Source organism: Bufo bufo, chromosome 4, assembly GCF_905171765.1.
Source record: "Bufo bufo chromosome 4, aBufBuf1.1, whole genome shotgun sequence".
NCBI lineage: Eukaryota > Metazoa > Chordata > Amphibia > Anura > Bufonidae > Bufo > Bufo bufo.
This window is the reverse complement of record NC_053392.1, coordinates 269,950,695-269,967,981: the sequence shown is the minus strand read 5'-3', so window position 1 is coordinate 269,967,981 and position 17,287 is coordinate 269,950,695. Positions and strand designations below refer to the sequence as shown.

General features: G+C 41.0%; 1 protein-coding gene across 16 annotated transcripts in view; it reads left to right on the top strand.

Moving 5' to 3' along the window:
• Positions 1 to 17,287, top strand: part of DST (dystonin) — a 572,762-nt gene that overhangs the window by 533,491 nt on the left and 21,984 nt on the right. For all 16 annotated transcript variants that reach the window (XM_040428594.1, XM_040428595.1, XM_040428593.1 and 13 more), the window contains 13 exons: positions 1,566 to 1,667; positions 2,091 to 2,264; positions 3,767 to 3,922; positions 4,050 to 4,247; positions 4,731 to 4,859; positions 7,229 to 7,399; positions 7,772 to 7,927; positions 8,716 to 8,922; positions 9,010 to 9,129; positions 10,340 to 10,509; positions 12,516 to 12,675; positions 12,810 to 13,004; positions 13,391 to 13,519. In XM_040428594.1, coding sequence (XP_040284528.1) covers positions 1,566 to 1,667; positions 2,091 to 2,264; positions 3,767 to 3,922; positions 4,050 to 4,247; positions 4,731 to 4,859; positions 7,229 to 7,399; positions 7,772 to 7,927; positions 8,716 to 8,922; positions 9,010 to 9,129; positions 10,340 to 10,509; positions 12,516 to 12,675; positions 12,810 to 13,004; positions 13,391 to 13,519 — 2,067 coding nt within the window. The remainder of the gene's footprint in view (positions 1 to 1,565; positions 1,668 to 2,090; positions 2,265 to 3,766; positions 3,923 to 4,049; positions 4,248 to 4,730; positions 4,860 to 7,228; positions 7,400 to 7,771; positions 7,928 to 8,715; positions 8,923 to 9,009; positions 9,130 to 10,339; positions 10,510 to 12,515; positions 12,676 to 12,809; positions 13,005 to 13,390; positions 13,520 to 17,287) is intronic.

The window sequence follows — 17,287 nt, the reverse complement described above, 5'->3', positions numbered from 1 at the left end:
AGAAAAAAATACGGAATTCACCTGGAAGGAATCCTAATTTTACAGATCTGTTTTTTGCGGACCAAAATACGGACACAGCCATGTCTGAGGCCTAACGAAAACATTAATATTAGTAATGAATATACAGAATAGTATCCAAGTGTTTCATCTAAATGTTACATATGGGAACAGACAATAAAGGTTTCTTATTACAATTTATGTATACAATGTACATTAAAAGTCTTCTCTGTTTCTGAGTTACAATCTGTGTTATACCCAGGCAGATTCTTACTTAGTTATGATATGCCAACAGGCCAGTACACATAAGAGTATAGTCAGCTGAACCCCTTCATTTATGCAGGAGCAGTTGTCATATGTGTTTGGAGGTGTGCTGACTCAAAAAACCAGTGATGTAAGAGTACTTTCACACTAGCGTTTTTCTTTTCCGGCATAGAGTTCCGTCACAGGGGCTCTATACCGGAAAATAACTGATCAGGCATATCCCTATGCATTCTGAATGGAGAGCAATCCGTTCAGTTTACATCAGGATGTCTTCAGTTCAGTCGTTTTGACTGATCAGGCAAAAGATAAAACCGTAGCATCCTCATGCTACGGTTTTATCTCCGGCGAAAAAAACTGAAGACTTGCCTGAATGCCGGATCCGGCATTTTTCCCCATAGGAATGTATTAGTGCCGGATCCGTCCTTCCGGCCTGCGCATGCGCACACCGGTAAAAATCTGAAAAGAAATACAAGACGGATCCATCTGTCCGCATGACAAGCGGAGAGACGGATCCGTTCTTGCAATGCATTTGTGAGACGGATCCGCATCCGGATCCGTCTCACAAATGCTTTCAGTCACATCAAAATCGGCGGATCCGGCGGGCAGTTCCGACGACGGAACTGCTCGCAGGATAACACTGCCGCAAGTGTGAAAGTAGCCTTAGAGGTTACTGGGAGCAGTTTAACACCCCACCACCACCACCTTTTGAAAACACAAGCATCCTCGGCGGAATTGTGCATCCGGGTGGGGAGCTTGGGAGCTGGTGGAACAATCAGTCAGCCGTTAATGCAGTTGCATGGTCCCCTCTATAGCTGACATAAAGCATCAATATAATGCAGTGCAATCTGTTGTATATTCTGTGAGGTTTACATTATTTGCGTCAGATTACTGTATGATTTTAATCTCTTTAGACATTGAACAAACAGGAGCAACATTGGGGCTTTAGCTCAACAAGCTTGCAGAATTGCAAATGCAGCTCAGGATGATTTGTAAAATCAGGGTGAGATGTAGAGCAATGCATTTGTTAATGTACTCCAGGGATCAGTAACCTTCGAAACTACAACTCCAGTATGCACACTTACTCGGCTGTTCTTATAAGTCCCATAGAAGTGAAAGGGGGATTCTAGGAGCTGTAGTTTCCGAACTGCTGGAGCGCCGGAGGTTGCTGATCCCTGCATTCCATAGAATTTTGTCGTGCGCAATTATTGTGTTCTGAAATATAAAGGGTTATGTGTAGCAGTCATGCAGACTATAATTTATGTGTTTTATCAATGACATTTTGAATTTTCTTTTGCTTTTCTTAGACACTCTTTGACTGGGTTGATATATCCATGGGAAGGATAGAAGCAATGCCACCAATAGGAACGGACCTAGAGACTGTCAAGCAACAGATGGCTGAGCTTAAGGTACAGAAAACCATTCCTTGAGTCTTGTCCTGTCATTATATTCACATGGTATTTGTGTGTTTCTTTTAGGGCTCATTCAGACGACCGTATGCTGTCTGCAAAAATGCAGATCCGTTTTTAGTTCAGCATGTCTGCAAAAAAACGGATTGCATTCCGTTTTTTTGCTGATCCATAGACTTCAATAGGGCCATGTCCTGATTTTCACTGACAAGTATAGGACATGTTTCATTTTTTTGCTGAGCCGTGCAATAGAAGAAAAGGGCTCCATAGAAGTGAATGGGGCAGCATCTAATTCGCAAAAAAAACGGATCTGCATTTTTGCAGACAGCAAACGGCCGTCTGAATGAGCCCTTAATAAAAATGTTGATTAGAAACATGTTGATATTTGTGTCCTGTTTTATGAGTTAAATATTTTTGCTGCAGCAATTTAAGACCGAGGCGTATCAGCAGCAAATAGAGCTGGAAAGACTGAATCACCAGAAAGAGTTGTTGCAGAAGAAGGCGACAGATGAGAATGATAAGCTAGCTGTTGAAGACTCCTTCAAAGAACTTAAGCACTTATGGCAAGCTCTAGAGGATAAGATTATCAACAGACAGGTAAAAGAGATTGTGTGTTTCCTGACTGATAATGTGATGTGCAGATGTATGTTGGTTTAAATTCTCATACATTACAGGCAGGTACTATGATGTGCAATGTGTGTGGACATATACTAGCCGTTTTATGTTCAGTGTACAGGTTTGAGTTCATTCCAGACAAGATATGGGTAAGAAGTGTTACTAAAAAGTCTTCTTTATAAAATTAGAAGCAACTGCTGAGATTTGAATCAAGTTTGAATTATAGGGGTAGTCTTGTTATGTAAAGTTGTCCCCTATCCATAGGACAGGGAATAACTATTAGAACTGTGTAGGTATGACCACTGGGACCTCACCAATCATGAGAACCGGGGCACCTCAAAATGAATAGAGTGGCTGGTCAAGCATGCATCATGCCACTCCATTCATTCTCTGTGGGACTGCCAGAGATGGCCAAATACACAGAGGGCGGCTAAGAATTTACCATAAATAAGTTGTCAGGAGTGAACAGATAAGAGCTACAGACTGAGCCGTCAGAGCAGCTCTCTGATGGATTTCAGTGAAGGCTATAGGAAACAAGCTGTTGAAAATATTTAATAAAGACCCATTGGGAAGATGATTTCTAGCCCAAGATAAGTAGAATGCAATAGTAAAAAATTGTCCCTAAGGGTGTCTGTAGCCTTTAAAGAGAATATGTCACCAGGAAAAGTCTCTGTGAAACTAGGCACAGTGCCTTGTAGGGCTAGCTGACATTAATGTAATGATACCTTTCATTTAGTGATCTGTTTTATTCTGGAGAAAAAGTTATTTTAAGCTGTATGCAAATAAGCAGTTACATGCACCAAGTACAGGCCCAAACCACCTTGAGCACCGTTGTTCCTTCCTCTTCCAGCCCCGCTCTCGCCTTGATTTTCAGGGCCAGATTTCTGCATAGTCAGCTTGCCTGGGCCTACCCTTGGTGCATTTAACTAATCATTTGCATATGGATTAAGTCTGGGTTTCCATGTTCAGGTTTTCTGATGCAGTTTTTGAAGCCAAAATCAGTTGTGGGTCATAAATGGAGAGTCAGTATAAAGGGAAGATAACTACTTCTCCTCCTTTTTGAATTCACTCCTGGTTTTGTAAACTCAGCCTGCAGGTACCTTTTTTCCAGAGTGAAGGAACGGATCTCTAAGTGAAACATATCATTACATTCATGTGAGCTAGCCCTACAAGGCATTGTGTCTGGTTTACGGTACTTTCTCACTAGCGTTATTCTTTTCCGGCATTGAGTTCCGTCCTAGGGGCTCTATACCAGAAAAGAACCGATCTTTTTTTTTTTAGGTCTGCGCATGTCCAGACCGCAAAAAATGTGAAAAAAAAAATGCCGGATCCATTTTTTCCGGATGACACCGGAGAGACGGATCCGGCATTTCAATGCATTTAGTTGATTTTGTATGCTATTTTAGTAGTAAAGAAAATCCATGCCATACTTTATGACATGTGGATGACTGTGTAAATGTGTATGTACTGTATATTTCCGACAGCATAAACTGGAAGGTGCCCTGTTAGCATTAGGACCTTTCCAACATGCCCTGGACGAGTTATTGACATGGATGACTCATACAGAGGGATTGCTTAATGAACAGAAAGCCATTGGTGGAGATCCGAAGACCATTGAAATTGAACTTGCGAAGCACCATGTGAGTACCGTTATAGCAAATGATGTGATCTCATATTGTGATATCCACAGTCAATCAGTACGGTATAAGAACTATTATATTCATATGTTATATGCTGACAGATCCACTTATGTCTTAATCCATAAAGGTACTCCAAAATGATGTCCTAGCACACAAATCCAGTGTAGAAACAGTACAGAAGGCAGGGAATGACCTGATTGAGTCCAGTGCTGGAGAGGAGGCCAGCAGTCTGCAAAGCAGGTTAGAAGCTCTGAGCCAACGCTGGCAAAATGTCCTGGACAAAACTGAGCAGAGGAGGAAACAGCTGGACAGTGCATTATTCCAGGTGAGGGATTTTCTTTCCTCATTCCTTTGGGAAGTAATATGCAGATATTCAGTAGTTTTCACCTTATGTATAACCTGGTACCGCAGTATTTTCTGTTATTTTCGTGTGGGGTGCACGCATTGCTTTAGCATTCCAGTGGCTCGGTCTTTGACTATTTGAGAGTGTTTTCCGGGTACCCGTTATAGATGATAGATGTCCCACCCGTTATTGCCATGTACATTAATAAATACATATTGTGTAATGAATGACCTCACATTGAAATATAAACTTTAGACGTCTTTTTCTCTGAAGTTCATTATATTTATAGATCAGGAAATGTCTCTTTGGTTGTGTTAGCCAAACAATGTCCCCAAACACCAAAAGAACCATATATTATGTGATTGCTCACATCCACATAAAGGAGCAGTTCAGCAAGCAGTCGAGCACTGCTCAACATTATATTGCTGACATTTGTTTAACACTTATCTGTGCCGTGAAATTTAGGCTCAAGGTTTCCACAATGAAATTGAAGAGATGCATCAATGGCTGTCAGAGACTGAACGTCATTTACTGGCTTCCAAGCCTCTTGGAGGATTACCAGAGACAGCAAAAGAGCAGCTCGACACTCATCTGGTAAGAATCTGCAAGCCAACAGAGTTTTGTAGGCGGCTTGTTATTTAAAGACCTGCCTGATATGTTTATATGTCTTACTTATTTAAATAAAGTCATATATAACACAATGACAGAATGATACATGGAGAACTGGACCATAACTGATGCTATACGTGTCAAGCAGTGATTTACTGTGTTTAACGTATGAATTATGAAGCACATTCACTATTAGGACCAGTTATGTTGTGAAAGAGAACATAGCCTTATTGTGTGTTCTTCAGGGGTGCTTATTGTGTTACTGCTGTAATTAACCTCTTGTTTTTTTTAGAGCTAGGGGTGATCTGCATTTAGATAGCTCCTAGTCGTATAGTTCTGTAGGGCATGTGGAGCTAATTGAGCAGGGTCTTCCAGTTCCCGCTCTTCTAAAAATGGAAGTTGCATGTACAGTAGTTCACCTCTCTGGTTGGACTTTGATACAATGGATGGACGCTGTACCTCTGCTATAAGAGGTCTTCTGGCATAAATGTAAAAGGCAATCTCTTGAAGGAGGACCTGTCACCTCCCTGACATGACTGTTTTATTAACTTGCATCCCCCTTGTAATAAGAATTCTGGAGCATCTAGTCTTATGTGCGCATGTTGTGCCATACCTTTATTATTCCGGCTAGAAGTTTCTGAAGTAATTGCCAGAAGTTTGCAATTAAGCTCCCTATGGGTGTTATGAGTTTCGGGAAGGGGGGAAGGGGGTCCTGCACTGTCTTACAATATCTAATCAGTAACAGACTGTGCAGGCTCACTCCATCAAATGGTAAAACCCAGTTTTTTTTTAAAGTTTTATTACTTTTACACAAATATGAAGAATATGTTTTTTTGAATTTTTTCCCAAGGTCCATAACTTTTTTTATTTTTCTTTCTACAGAGCTGTGTGATAGTTTTATTTTTTTTGTGTCGACTAAGAAAAACAAAGCAATTCTGGCATAGTTTTTTAGGTTCTTTTTTTTACAGTGTTCACCATACTTTGGGTCGTTGCGGAAAATATATGGTGGGGATTTCATTTTTCAATAGAAAGTGTTTTTTTTACTTGGAATTTTTTTTTTTTTTACTTTTTTAACCATAGTCAAGGTTAAAGGGGACTGTAATAGGCAGTCTTGATACTGCTAATGCAGTATAAATGTATTATATTGTCAGTGCTAAACTGATAGTCACCAGCAGGCTGCACCAGAGAGGCACAGCCTGCTAGGAAAATATTGCTGGCAGGTCTGGGCCTTCATTAGGACCCCAGCTGCCATGCAAACACATTGGCACCTCACAATCTCATTTGTGGGGTGCCAATAGGAGACAGAGGGAGTTCCCTCCCTATAAACCACTTACATGCCATGGTTGCTATTGACCGCAGCATCTCAGGGGTTAAACGGCCCGGATCGGCACTTCTGCCCATCCAGGTTATTAGAGCAGGACGTTGGAATCCGGCTTTATGTAAAAAGGAGATGGCCTAGAATAAAGCCTATTAATGACTGTTATAAAAAGGAGTATCGGTGGTGATTAAAAAGGTTTTACAAGATTTCTTTTACTGATTGGTGGGGGCCCGAAACCAGGGCCCCCACTGATCAGCTGTTTAGAGAAGGCAGTGGCGCTGAATGGGGCTGAGCTGCGCCTAGGCCGCGTGATCAACTAACGTGTTGTCACTGGCCTAGGAAAACCATAGAGAAGGTCACTCACAGGAGCGCTGCTGCCTTCTCAAAAACTGAACGGACCCCCACTGATCACATACTAATGACCTATCCTAGGGATAGGTCATCAGTAAAAAAATCTCGGAAAACCCCTTTATGGGGTTAAAGAGGAACTGTCACCTCTCCTGACATGTCTGTTTTTAATAACTATTTACATTCCCTATGTAACGACATCTATTCCTATGACTCTATGTTGGCCCATCCCTGTATTATTACTAGAAGTTTATGAATGAATTCTCAGCAGTCTGCAATTAAAGACGATCTGGATTTGGTATCGCTGTAATTGTTCTGACCCAGAGAATAAAGGTATCATGTTATTTATGCCAAAAAATGAACGCCGCAAAATTTATAACGTAAAAATTCTATGTTTTTTCCCATGCTCCCCAGAAGGAGTCAATAAAAGTTAATCACTAAGTTATGTGTACCCCAAAATGGTGCCATTAAAAACTACAACTTGTTCCCCCAAAAACAAGCCCTCATACATTTACATCGATGGAAAAATAAAAAGTTACAGCCTTTGGAATGTGAGGATGAAAAAATGAAGAACATTGCCTGGAATCTAGGGCCCAAAATGTATACAGAGGGAAAGGGTTAAATGTACTGTGGTTGTAGCTTTTAATATATGGTGGTTTAATAATGAATGCATGTTATATGTTTTTAGGAACTGTGTGCTGCGTTTGAAGCCAAAGAACATGTATACGAAAGCATAATGCTTAAAAGCCAACAGATGATGCAAAGATGCCTTGATGAGCCAGAGGCAAACATGGACCAAGATATTAATAACCTAAAGGAGAAATGGGAATCAGTTGAGACAAAACTCAGTGAGAGGAAAGTAAGTGTTGATGTGGGGTCAGGGGGAAAAAGTTATCATATATGTTATATGCTGTAGTCACACTTAGGTGTCTCTAACACATTATAAAGAGAGAGCAGATTCTCTGAGCAGAGGAGACAGAGCATGTTCTCTCTTCATCTCTGCATGTTATGAAGAGCATGGCTCTAACACTTTTCTTCATGAGAGGTTTCCAGAAATGAAGAAATGTGTTAATCTGATTTTATTAGCTATTACAAGGTTTTATTTGGATAGTTTAGTGAGAGCAGTGCTTTCAGTCTGTGTTATTACATAGCATTACCCCTTGTGTTGTTTCCCTCTGGAGAAATGAGAAGCGAGAGCTCTAACTGTTTCTCATTTTGTGTATCTCTTTAGGTAAAATTAGAAGAAGCTCTCAGTTTGGCCACAGGTTTTCACAATTCTCTCCAAGACTTTATTAACTGGCTAACTCAAGCGGAGCAGACTCTCACTATGGCTTCCCCACCAAGTCTTGTTTTGGACACAGTATTATTTCAAATTGATGAACATAAGGTATGTTTAATATTGTTTTATTCTATAAATTTCCAGGGGTGGACTGGAAAAAATACAAAAGGTGGCCCCGTTTTGTAGTCAGGTCCAAACTGATGGAAGGCAAGGCCAGCAATACCATATTGTGGCACATTATACCACCCCAGCAGAGCCAAATACCACAGTCCACCACAAAATACTGCCGACAGCACAAAATATAACCCCAAAAACTTTCACTGGCCGGCCGTGGGGAGGGTTCAGACAGCCCCCTGGTAAATTTCCCTGTAAGGTCTATGGCCAATCTGCCCTTTCACATTAAAGGGGTTGTCCGAGTGCTTAATACCTCAGGATAGCTCATCAGTATGTGATCGGTGGGGCCCGACTCTCGGCACCCCTGCCGATAAGCTGTTTGAAGTGGCTTTGGCGCTGGTGAACACTGCTGCCTCCTCGCAGCTTACCGAACACAGTGCTGTCCATTGTATAGCCGCTGTGCTCGGTATTGCAGCTCAGGCCACTTCACTTGAGTGGGACTGAGCTGCGCCTAGACTTTGTGACCGATGAGGGCAAACAGCTTGAAACAGCTGATCAGCAGGGGGGTGCCAGGAGTCAGACCCCCACCGGTTAGATACTGATGATCTATCCTGAGGATAGATCATCAGTATTAAACACATAGGTAACTCCTTTACAGTTATTGTTTAGAGTGAATATTATTAATTATCGATGTACTGTATGTTACTTCCCCTGACTTTTCATCCAAATATTCCTGTAACTATATAGAAATGACCACACCGTTATGTTCTGTTATGTTCTAGGTGTTTGTTACAGAAGTGAACTCACACAAAGATCAGATAATGGAGCTGGATAAAACGGGCAACCAATTAAAATATTTCAGCCAAAAACAAGATGTGGTATTGATTAAAAATTTACTGATCAGTGTACAGAGCCGGTGGGAAAATGTGGTACAGCGTTCACTGGAAAGAGGACGGGCCCTCGATGATGCTCGCAAGCGGTCAAAACAGGTAAAAAGTAGAAATACTTTGGAGAATATGTGGAGTCTTTAGTATCTTGCCCAGTGCTCAGTAACATCTTTATATCTATTTCCACAGTTCCATGAGGCTTTTACTAAACTTATGGAATGGCTTGAAGAATCCGAAACATCTTTAGACTCAGAATTAGAGATTGCAAATGACCCAGATAAAATTAAGACTCAGCTGGTACAGCATAAGGTCAGCGATTCCTTTCAAAACTTCAGTATTTGTTATATTTCTGCGAGCAAATGACGTTTCATAGTGGCTGCCGATGTGACGGAATTGAATTTGCATTTCAATACAATCTGAATAAAATGTATATTTCTGTATATTAAAGAGAACCTGTCAGAAAAGCATATGTAGTAATTGTACTTGTAACTGCGGTGAGTAGCAGAAGACGTCTCATTGTGTGCTGCAATATTTGGTTATACATGGGTGTTCACATGTTCACTTATTGTTACTGCGTTGTCTAGTTAAGTATATTTGTGATAGCGGCTTGACATCATGACATTTCACATTGTTACGTTAATTCCCTTCATAATGAATAATAAATCCGATTAAATCATACATTTACAGTGGTTACTATAACAGCAGTTTAGGCAGCTTGTAAGAATGTTGGAATGACTAAACCATAAGTGTTAGATATAAATTGCAGATCAGATGTTTTCCTCTTAGCCTGCGGTCACCATGTTGGCTGGTGGATGACTCCAGAAAGTGCGCATTTTTGGGGGCTTTATTTGAAGAAATGGCAGTCTACATATTGACAATTCTCAGCTACCTCTGATGACCCGCCAATGTATTAAGTAACATGTATATTATTTCACACCACTAAAATAAGTCTAAGATTTCTCTGGCACACCCGAGTACAAGCTAATAATGTGACCTGTACTACATTTCTCTGTTCAAGACTTACACACGGGTTTGGAAGATAGACCTTATGAGGAGAAGTTTCCATTGCAACATTGTTAAGATGATGTGAGAGATAAGAAATATTGCAGCCGCCACTGCCACACGTGTCTGTATGATAACATAAATCACTTCATCGCACTGACTCGGCTTCACGGTGGTACTCTGCTGGTAGTATAGTCCATATCACAGTATCCAAAAATAGAAAAAAGTACCGCGGCACTCACCATCAATCTTGAATTGCAGTTTATTTCATAGTTACAAAAAGGTAGTGGACATGGAGCAGTACACAGGTGTATGAATCTGCAACCGTTAAGATGATGCATTGTAGTTTTGTACCGTATTCTCCATCTTGATTTACATCTCCATTGTTCCAGTCCTTTTGCTGCCACAAGGCTCTATCTCACACTTCATGCCGCAAAGCCGTTTGTGGAATGTCTTTGTTGCTACTCTTGTACCTTTGGTAGAATTGGGGGAATAGCTTTTTTATTGTTATCCACAGGAATTCCAGAAAACCCTGGGAGTCAAGCATTCAGTCTATGATACCACCACAAGAAGCGGCCGCTCACTGAAAGAGAAAGCTGCGCTGAGTGATGATATCCACAAACTTGACGACATGCTCAGTGAGATAAGAGACAAATGGGACACTGTCTGTGGAAAATCTGTGGAAAGGTGATTGCAGACAATTCACATTTATATATCCTCCTAAAAATGATGATGCACCCTGAATTCAAGAAAAATTACTTATTTTCCAGCTTTTAATAACTCAAGCTATATTTGGATATAATGTGGTTGCCCTGTGAGTGATCTGAGAAGATCTGTAAGACTTGCTGCACGTGAATCTATCTGACAGATTGCTTTGTTGTGGCTTTGGGCAGGATCCCACCCCCTCACAGGTTCTGCTCATTAGTTAGTTAGTGATGCTATTTATACCTGCCTCTCACTATAGCCCTTGCAGTTTATAGTTTCTCCTGGAGTTCGCTACTGGTGTTTGGTGAATCTTCTGCTCCCAGTTCGTCTTCAGTTAAGTCCTCCTTCCTTCCCTTCTGCTGTTTGTACTGGCTAGACCTTAGGTTGACGCTGGTTCCTTCATCTTTTGCAAGGAACCGGTTGTCTTTTCGCCTGCTCCCTAGCTGAGGGTTTGTGTCAGTTGCAGCAGGGCTTAGGTTCGAGTGCATGAACACTTCTACTATCGAGATTTGTTCATGTTGGTAGCAGTCAGGGAAAGGCTCAGGGATTGTCAGGAGGTGACCTTTCCCTTTTCTCTACCTGTGGAGCCTAGCCTGCTGTTTTGTTTAATTTTCTTGTGTTTGGTTTGCTTCCCTTCCCTCACCATCCGTGACAATGGTGTCATGGGTATTCCTTGCTCGACATCCTATGTTAGAGGAGAGGGTGGCTGGATCTTAGGATGGGTTTTTTCCTGTCCTGTCTTGTTTTACTAGTGCTGCTATGTCCAGCAGCCTTAACTCTCTTGCTTCATAGAAATAATACAAGGTATATGGATTATACTTAGATGTAAGCTTTAATAATCAGAGCATGTCTATGGATAACTTTCAACAACAACAGTCAGCCATATTGTAATTTGCATTTAATAAATAAAGGGGTTTTCTGTGAATTTTATGCTGATGGCCTATTCTTTGGATCGGCCTTTGACATCAGATGGGTGGAGTCCAATTCCAAAAACCACCACCGGCAAGCACAACATCACATTTTTATGGCAAGTGCTAAATTCCCTTTATGTGCTTTACATTCAAGTAAGGCCAAATTCACATCCCCAGTTTGTTTTCTATTCTTCTTCTGATCCGTCAGAAGAACAGCAAAACAAAAGAAAATACGGATCTGCTATTTTGAGCATCAGTTATGCTTAGTTAGCATCCATTTGCACTAAAATAACTGAACCGCCTTGTTTTGAGCATAATCTATGATCAGATCGCATAATATTTTGTCAATTCCATCAAAGATCAGTTACTTTAGACAGGAGAAAAAGTCCTGCATGCTAAGATAGTGTCTCTCTGACAGAAATTACAAAAACAGATGCAAATAGAGCACAATGGTTGCTCAAAATAAAGGATTGTTTTTTGTTTTTTTTCTTCTACTAGCATTATAATCTTCTGGCAGGTTGTTCCGGTAGAAGAAACAGCCTACCGGAATTCATCGCAAACTGCCGGAGCACCACCAGGTCCCATTGACTATAATAGGATCCGCGGGGATCCAACCTGTTTCCAACATTAGTGCTGAAATTTGGCTGGACTAATACCACAAAGCAGCATTTTTTGTCCAGGCCAAATCCCTATTACTAATGCCAGAAACAGGCCGGGTCCCATTATAGTTAATGGCTCTGGTGGGGAAAGGTAGGATCCTGCTATGCCAGATATGATGAACTGTTCCTCTGCTGGAGCAGCCTGCTGGAAGATTTTAGCACGAGTGTGAAACTAGACTAAATGGGACTGAGCTATAATACCAGGCATAGCTACTAGAAAATGTGCTTAGTGAACAAAAATGTCGATGCAGCACTTTCCAGGGTACCGCCGGCCCTGCAGTCAGCTGATTATGGGAGTGTCTGGCGCTAGGGATAGGTGATCAGTGTAGCTACTGCTGATACATATACTGTAGTACTACTATAGTTGCTCACTTTATATTCATAATTTTTAGCATATTTTCATATTTTTTTTGTGTAGGCAAAACAAGCTAGAAGAGGCACTACTGTTTTCCGGCCAGTTCACAGATGCTTTGCAGGCCCTTATTGACTGGCTGTACAGAGTGGAGCCACAGCTTGCTGAAGACCAACCCGTGCATGGGGACATTGACATTGTGATGAACCTCATTGACAACCACAAAGTAATTCTAAATATACCTGTTTTTTATTTTCTAGTTAATATATATTTAGTGTAAATCATTTTGAAAAAGTTCAGCATGCTGTTTGGGGCACTTGTATCACAATCCAGTGGTTGAGTCTGTTCTTTTCCCCCTAGGTTTTTCAGAAAGAGTTGGGCAAGCGAAGCAACAGTATACAGGCACTGAAGCGTTCGTCTAGAGAGTTAATTGAAGGAAGTCGTGATGACCCTTCTTGGGTAAAAGCCCAGATGCAGGAATTAAGCACCCGCTGGGAAACTGTGTGCACTTTGTCTGTGTCCAAACAGACCCGACTAGAAGAAGCACTGCGCCAGGTAAGTTCAGAGAGGTATTAGGCATTAGTCATGGCAGCAATACTTTCCTGCACTACATTTATGAGGTCATTTCTTACTAAGTGATGATATGATACCAGTCTTGCTTATGCTATTAAAATTGACAGATGGGTTTTTATGTTAGTACAATGGCATAAATGCTTTTGGGATATTTCAAATGTGGCTTTTTAAATGTAATACAAAATGTGATTTGTGTATAAATTTGATACTGACCAGCAATGCCATGGTTGGGGATACATTATGTTATTGGAACTGTATGTAGTGGTTTAATGGTGTATAGAGTGCAGACATTATGCTGGGTACATATTTCGTTTGATCAGCAGCTTCCCGTATCTAAGAACTTATCAAATGATGTTGTATTATTGTAGGCAGAGGAATTCCACTCGGCAGTACATACTCTGCTGGAGTGGCTGGCAGAAGCAGAGCAAGCTTTGAGATTCCACGGTGTTCTCCCTGATGATGAAGAGTCTCTGAAGTCGCTCATAGACCAGCACAAGGTAAGAAAAAAATGGCAGTCATTTGTCAAGCATTTTACCCACAATTGTGGTGTTAAAAAGTCTCAAATTATAGTGCATACCATAGAGAAATGGGTATATGACCTAGCGGGAGGGAATGTGACCTCTATACCCCGATAAATTTGCTATCATTTATGCCAGAAACTATATAATTGTTGGCTCTGTAGACAGTAGTGTAATTAATAAAGTTTACTATGCACGTAAAATCAGCATGACTGATTTACAATTATTGTGATAAAGAAAGTGACATACATAAAAAAAAGCTAAGATAAACTGGTCCCTAAAGTTCATGGAATGTCCATGAGTTTCACTTGTCGATAATATATTCAATATTAGTATTGCGGACTACCGTTTGATTACTCATGCTAACTCTTCGGTCTGAATACCGACTTGTATATGTAAGGTCCCATTCACACGACCGTATTTTTGGTCTGCATTCGATCCACATTTTTTGCAGATAGGATGTGGGTCAATTCATTTCAATGGGTTCACAAAAAATGCGGACAGCACACCTTGTACTGTTCGCATCCGTATGTCCATTCCGTAACCCTGCATAAGAGACAGAACATGTGCTTATGTATAGGCCTTGTTACAATGGATCAGCCTGCGCAGCACCTCTTGTGTTTGACTTGGGCCCCATTCACTCTACTGTGGAACAGCTGTGTCCGTGTTGCTGAAGGCAAACCACTGGTCCACAAAAAACGGGCAATGCCCTTGTGAGCTCTGCATTGCGATGCGGACCCATTGACTACAATGGGTCTGCAATCCTCAAAATGCAGAGAAAGATAGGACATGTTCTATCTATTGTTTCCCCGTGGAGGCACAGACTCGGAAGTACACGGAAGGGCTTCTGTGCAGTCTGCAACAGGGGCTCGGTGGTCCCACGGTAATGTGAATGGGGCCTTAGTTATGATCGCTAGCTTTTAGCTGATATATAGCTTGATAAGCCTTTTAGTTCGATACAGATCCATTGCCATAGGCTATAGATTTTTGTCAGCTGAATTGGCGTGAATTTGCCATGCTGTGCAGAATATTTGCAGTGTGCAGTACATCCACAGTTGTTGGGGTGTCAGTATAACTGTCTAAAAGTGTTTTGGGACACCAGTCCCCTTCCTCAGTAGCTGCTTTGTTAGATATTTTGAGTAATTTAGTATAATTGTACATAAATGATAGTTTAAATCTGTCTCCCCATAGCTGGTGTACATCTGAACCTCTGGTGCACCGCCAGCCTGGAAATGTGCCAAATTTGTTATGAGGCCTTCTGTGCCAATGGACTTTATGCTAAGACTGGCCATTGTAATGCTAGTCATAGTATTTGTGCCCTAGTGACTTCTGAGTCAAGCCAATTACTTGCAAGAAAGGTTAACATCCCACTTTTGTTCTGCTTGTGAGAACATAAACGCGTGAGCAATAAAAAGATCACCAGCTTCCAAGACGTCTTTATTAGGGAAAGGCATTTAAAATGACAACATGTGTGATGTTTATTCTGGAAGAGCACTAGAGAGTGGAAAGAAAATAGAAGTGTTACTATTTAGAACACTATTTTCAGGCTCCATCTCCTCATTATCCAATGAAGTTTCTTCGCTGACGTTGTTCTCTGCTGAGTGCTAACATTTCTTGGACAGGTCGGCACAGTTTCTTGCTGGGAATTTCGTTTGTTCCACTTCCACATGATTTGTAGTATTTATGTGGTTGTCAAGGAGAGTACTTTGCTTTTGATAAGATAATGTATTCGAATTATTCCGTCTGGGATTAATTTGCATTTGTGAAAATGAGTGAAGCCTCTGGGGGAGATTTATCAAAACTGGTGCAAAGAAAAACTGTCTTAGATGCCCCTTGCAACCAGTAAGATTCCAACTTTTATTTTTCAGAGTTCCTTTGGAAAAATTAAAGGATCAATCTGATTGGTAACCCAGTTTCCCTTTGCACTAGTTTTTATCACCTGTCTTCCAGGAGTTTCCTATTTTCCATAATGGAATTACCAAACTTTATTTTATGCCTGACATTTTTTTTTCACCTGTAAAAAAACACAGGTACCGGTAATTTTAGATTTATTTATTTTTTTACCACTGTTTTTGGTGTGTGGCCTTTTTTTTGTCACATAGAATTTTTTAGGACTTACCATAAAAAGATGCTACTAAAAAAATTATGTTTGTAGGATATTTTATATTTTATTGTTGCCCAGTATGTAACATGTGGACGCAGCATTTTTCATTGCAAAACACACAGTGAAAAATGCTGCAAGAATATGCACCTAAAAACACTGGAGGGAATTTATCATGAGGGTTATTTTAAAGTCCCAGTGATAAAGCTGTAATGAATCTAACATAGCTAACCACAGCCACTTTTCTTCCCACTTTTCAAAACTGATGTGAGTGGTAAAAATAATTCAAAAAGTCAAAAAATGTTTACGTACATATACCTAAAAAGTCACACATCAGTGCCCCAGACTTAAAAAAAATACCTAGGAGACATTGGCTCCTAAACTGATAAATTTAGGAGCTAAATTAAATTTTTAGTCACCAAATTTAAAATACATATAATTATAATAAAAAAAGACTTGGAGGAGGAGGTGAGACACAAGCCACAGTAGTGAGCCAGCTCTACTTACAGCATACTGCCTGCCAGCACTAGGAAACATATAGGAGAATACAGCGCCACATACCTTTTACACCTCTCCTTTCTGTAGACATTCTCTTTCCTCTTCTCCTCTGTTTGACCCAGACCACCATGAAAATTTTTTTCAGCTGTAGCTCGTCTCTGAAGAATTTATTGCAGACATGTTAGATTTCTCAATTTTTCCATCAACCTTCCCACATTTTCAACACAACCTCCCCATTCTGGTGTCCCAACAATGTCATCCTGCTGTCCCTCCCAATCCTAGGCTCACTGTGCTCCACGATGCCCCCACATACTATCCTGCTGAAAAAATAGTGACCCTCATAGAAATGGTGTCCCTGTGGTGCCTCCAGCAATTATAAAGCCCCCTAGAGTGCCCCCGGTAATAATAACGTCCACTAAAATGCCCCCAGTAATAATAATAAAACCCTATATTGTACTTCCAGTAATAATGCCTGTATAGTGTCCCCAAAAATAATGTCTACTAATATGCCCCTGCAATAGAAATGCCCCTACAGTGCTTCCAGTATTAATAATGTCCCCTATAATGCCCCCAGTAGTAATGCCCCTCTACAAAAAAAATCCTTCTATAGTGCCCCAGGATTAAAATGCCTCCAGTAATGCCCCATATATTGCCCTTATATTAAAAAATGCCCGGTAATGCCACCTATAGTGCCTCAGTATTAAAAGTCCCCAGTGCCACCCAGTGCTTTCCTTCCTGTCAGTAATGTCCCCCAAAGTTCCCCTTCAGTATTATGCCCCCCACAGTGTTTTCCTTCCTGTCAGTAATGTCCCTCAATTCGGCATTGAAAAAAAAAAAAGAAGGCCAACAACTAATACTCAAATGTGCTGGCATTCACGATGCAGGCCACAGCCTCTTCTGGTCTACGGCCTGGGATGGTGGGACGCAGGCAGGCAAAGGCAAGCACATCCCTTGACTGAGGAAGCCGGATTGTTCCGGCTATACGCGTTGGGCGTTCTCTCACTCTTCTAGGTCCACTGCACCAGCAGGTTTATGTAGGTTTGACTCTCCAATTTAGACCTCATCATGGTCTGTCTGCATTTCTAGTGGTCTCACCTCATTTCATATTTGCTATATGTTTTGTATCGGATTTTTATATGCTGGTTTAT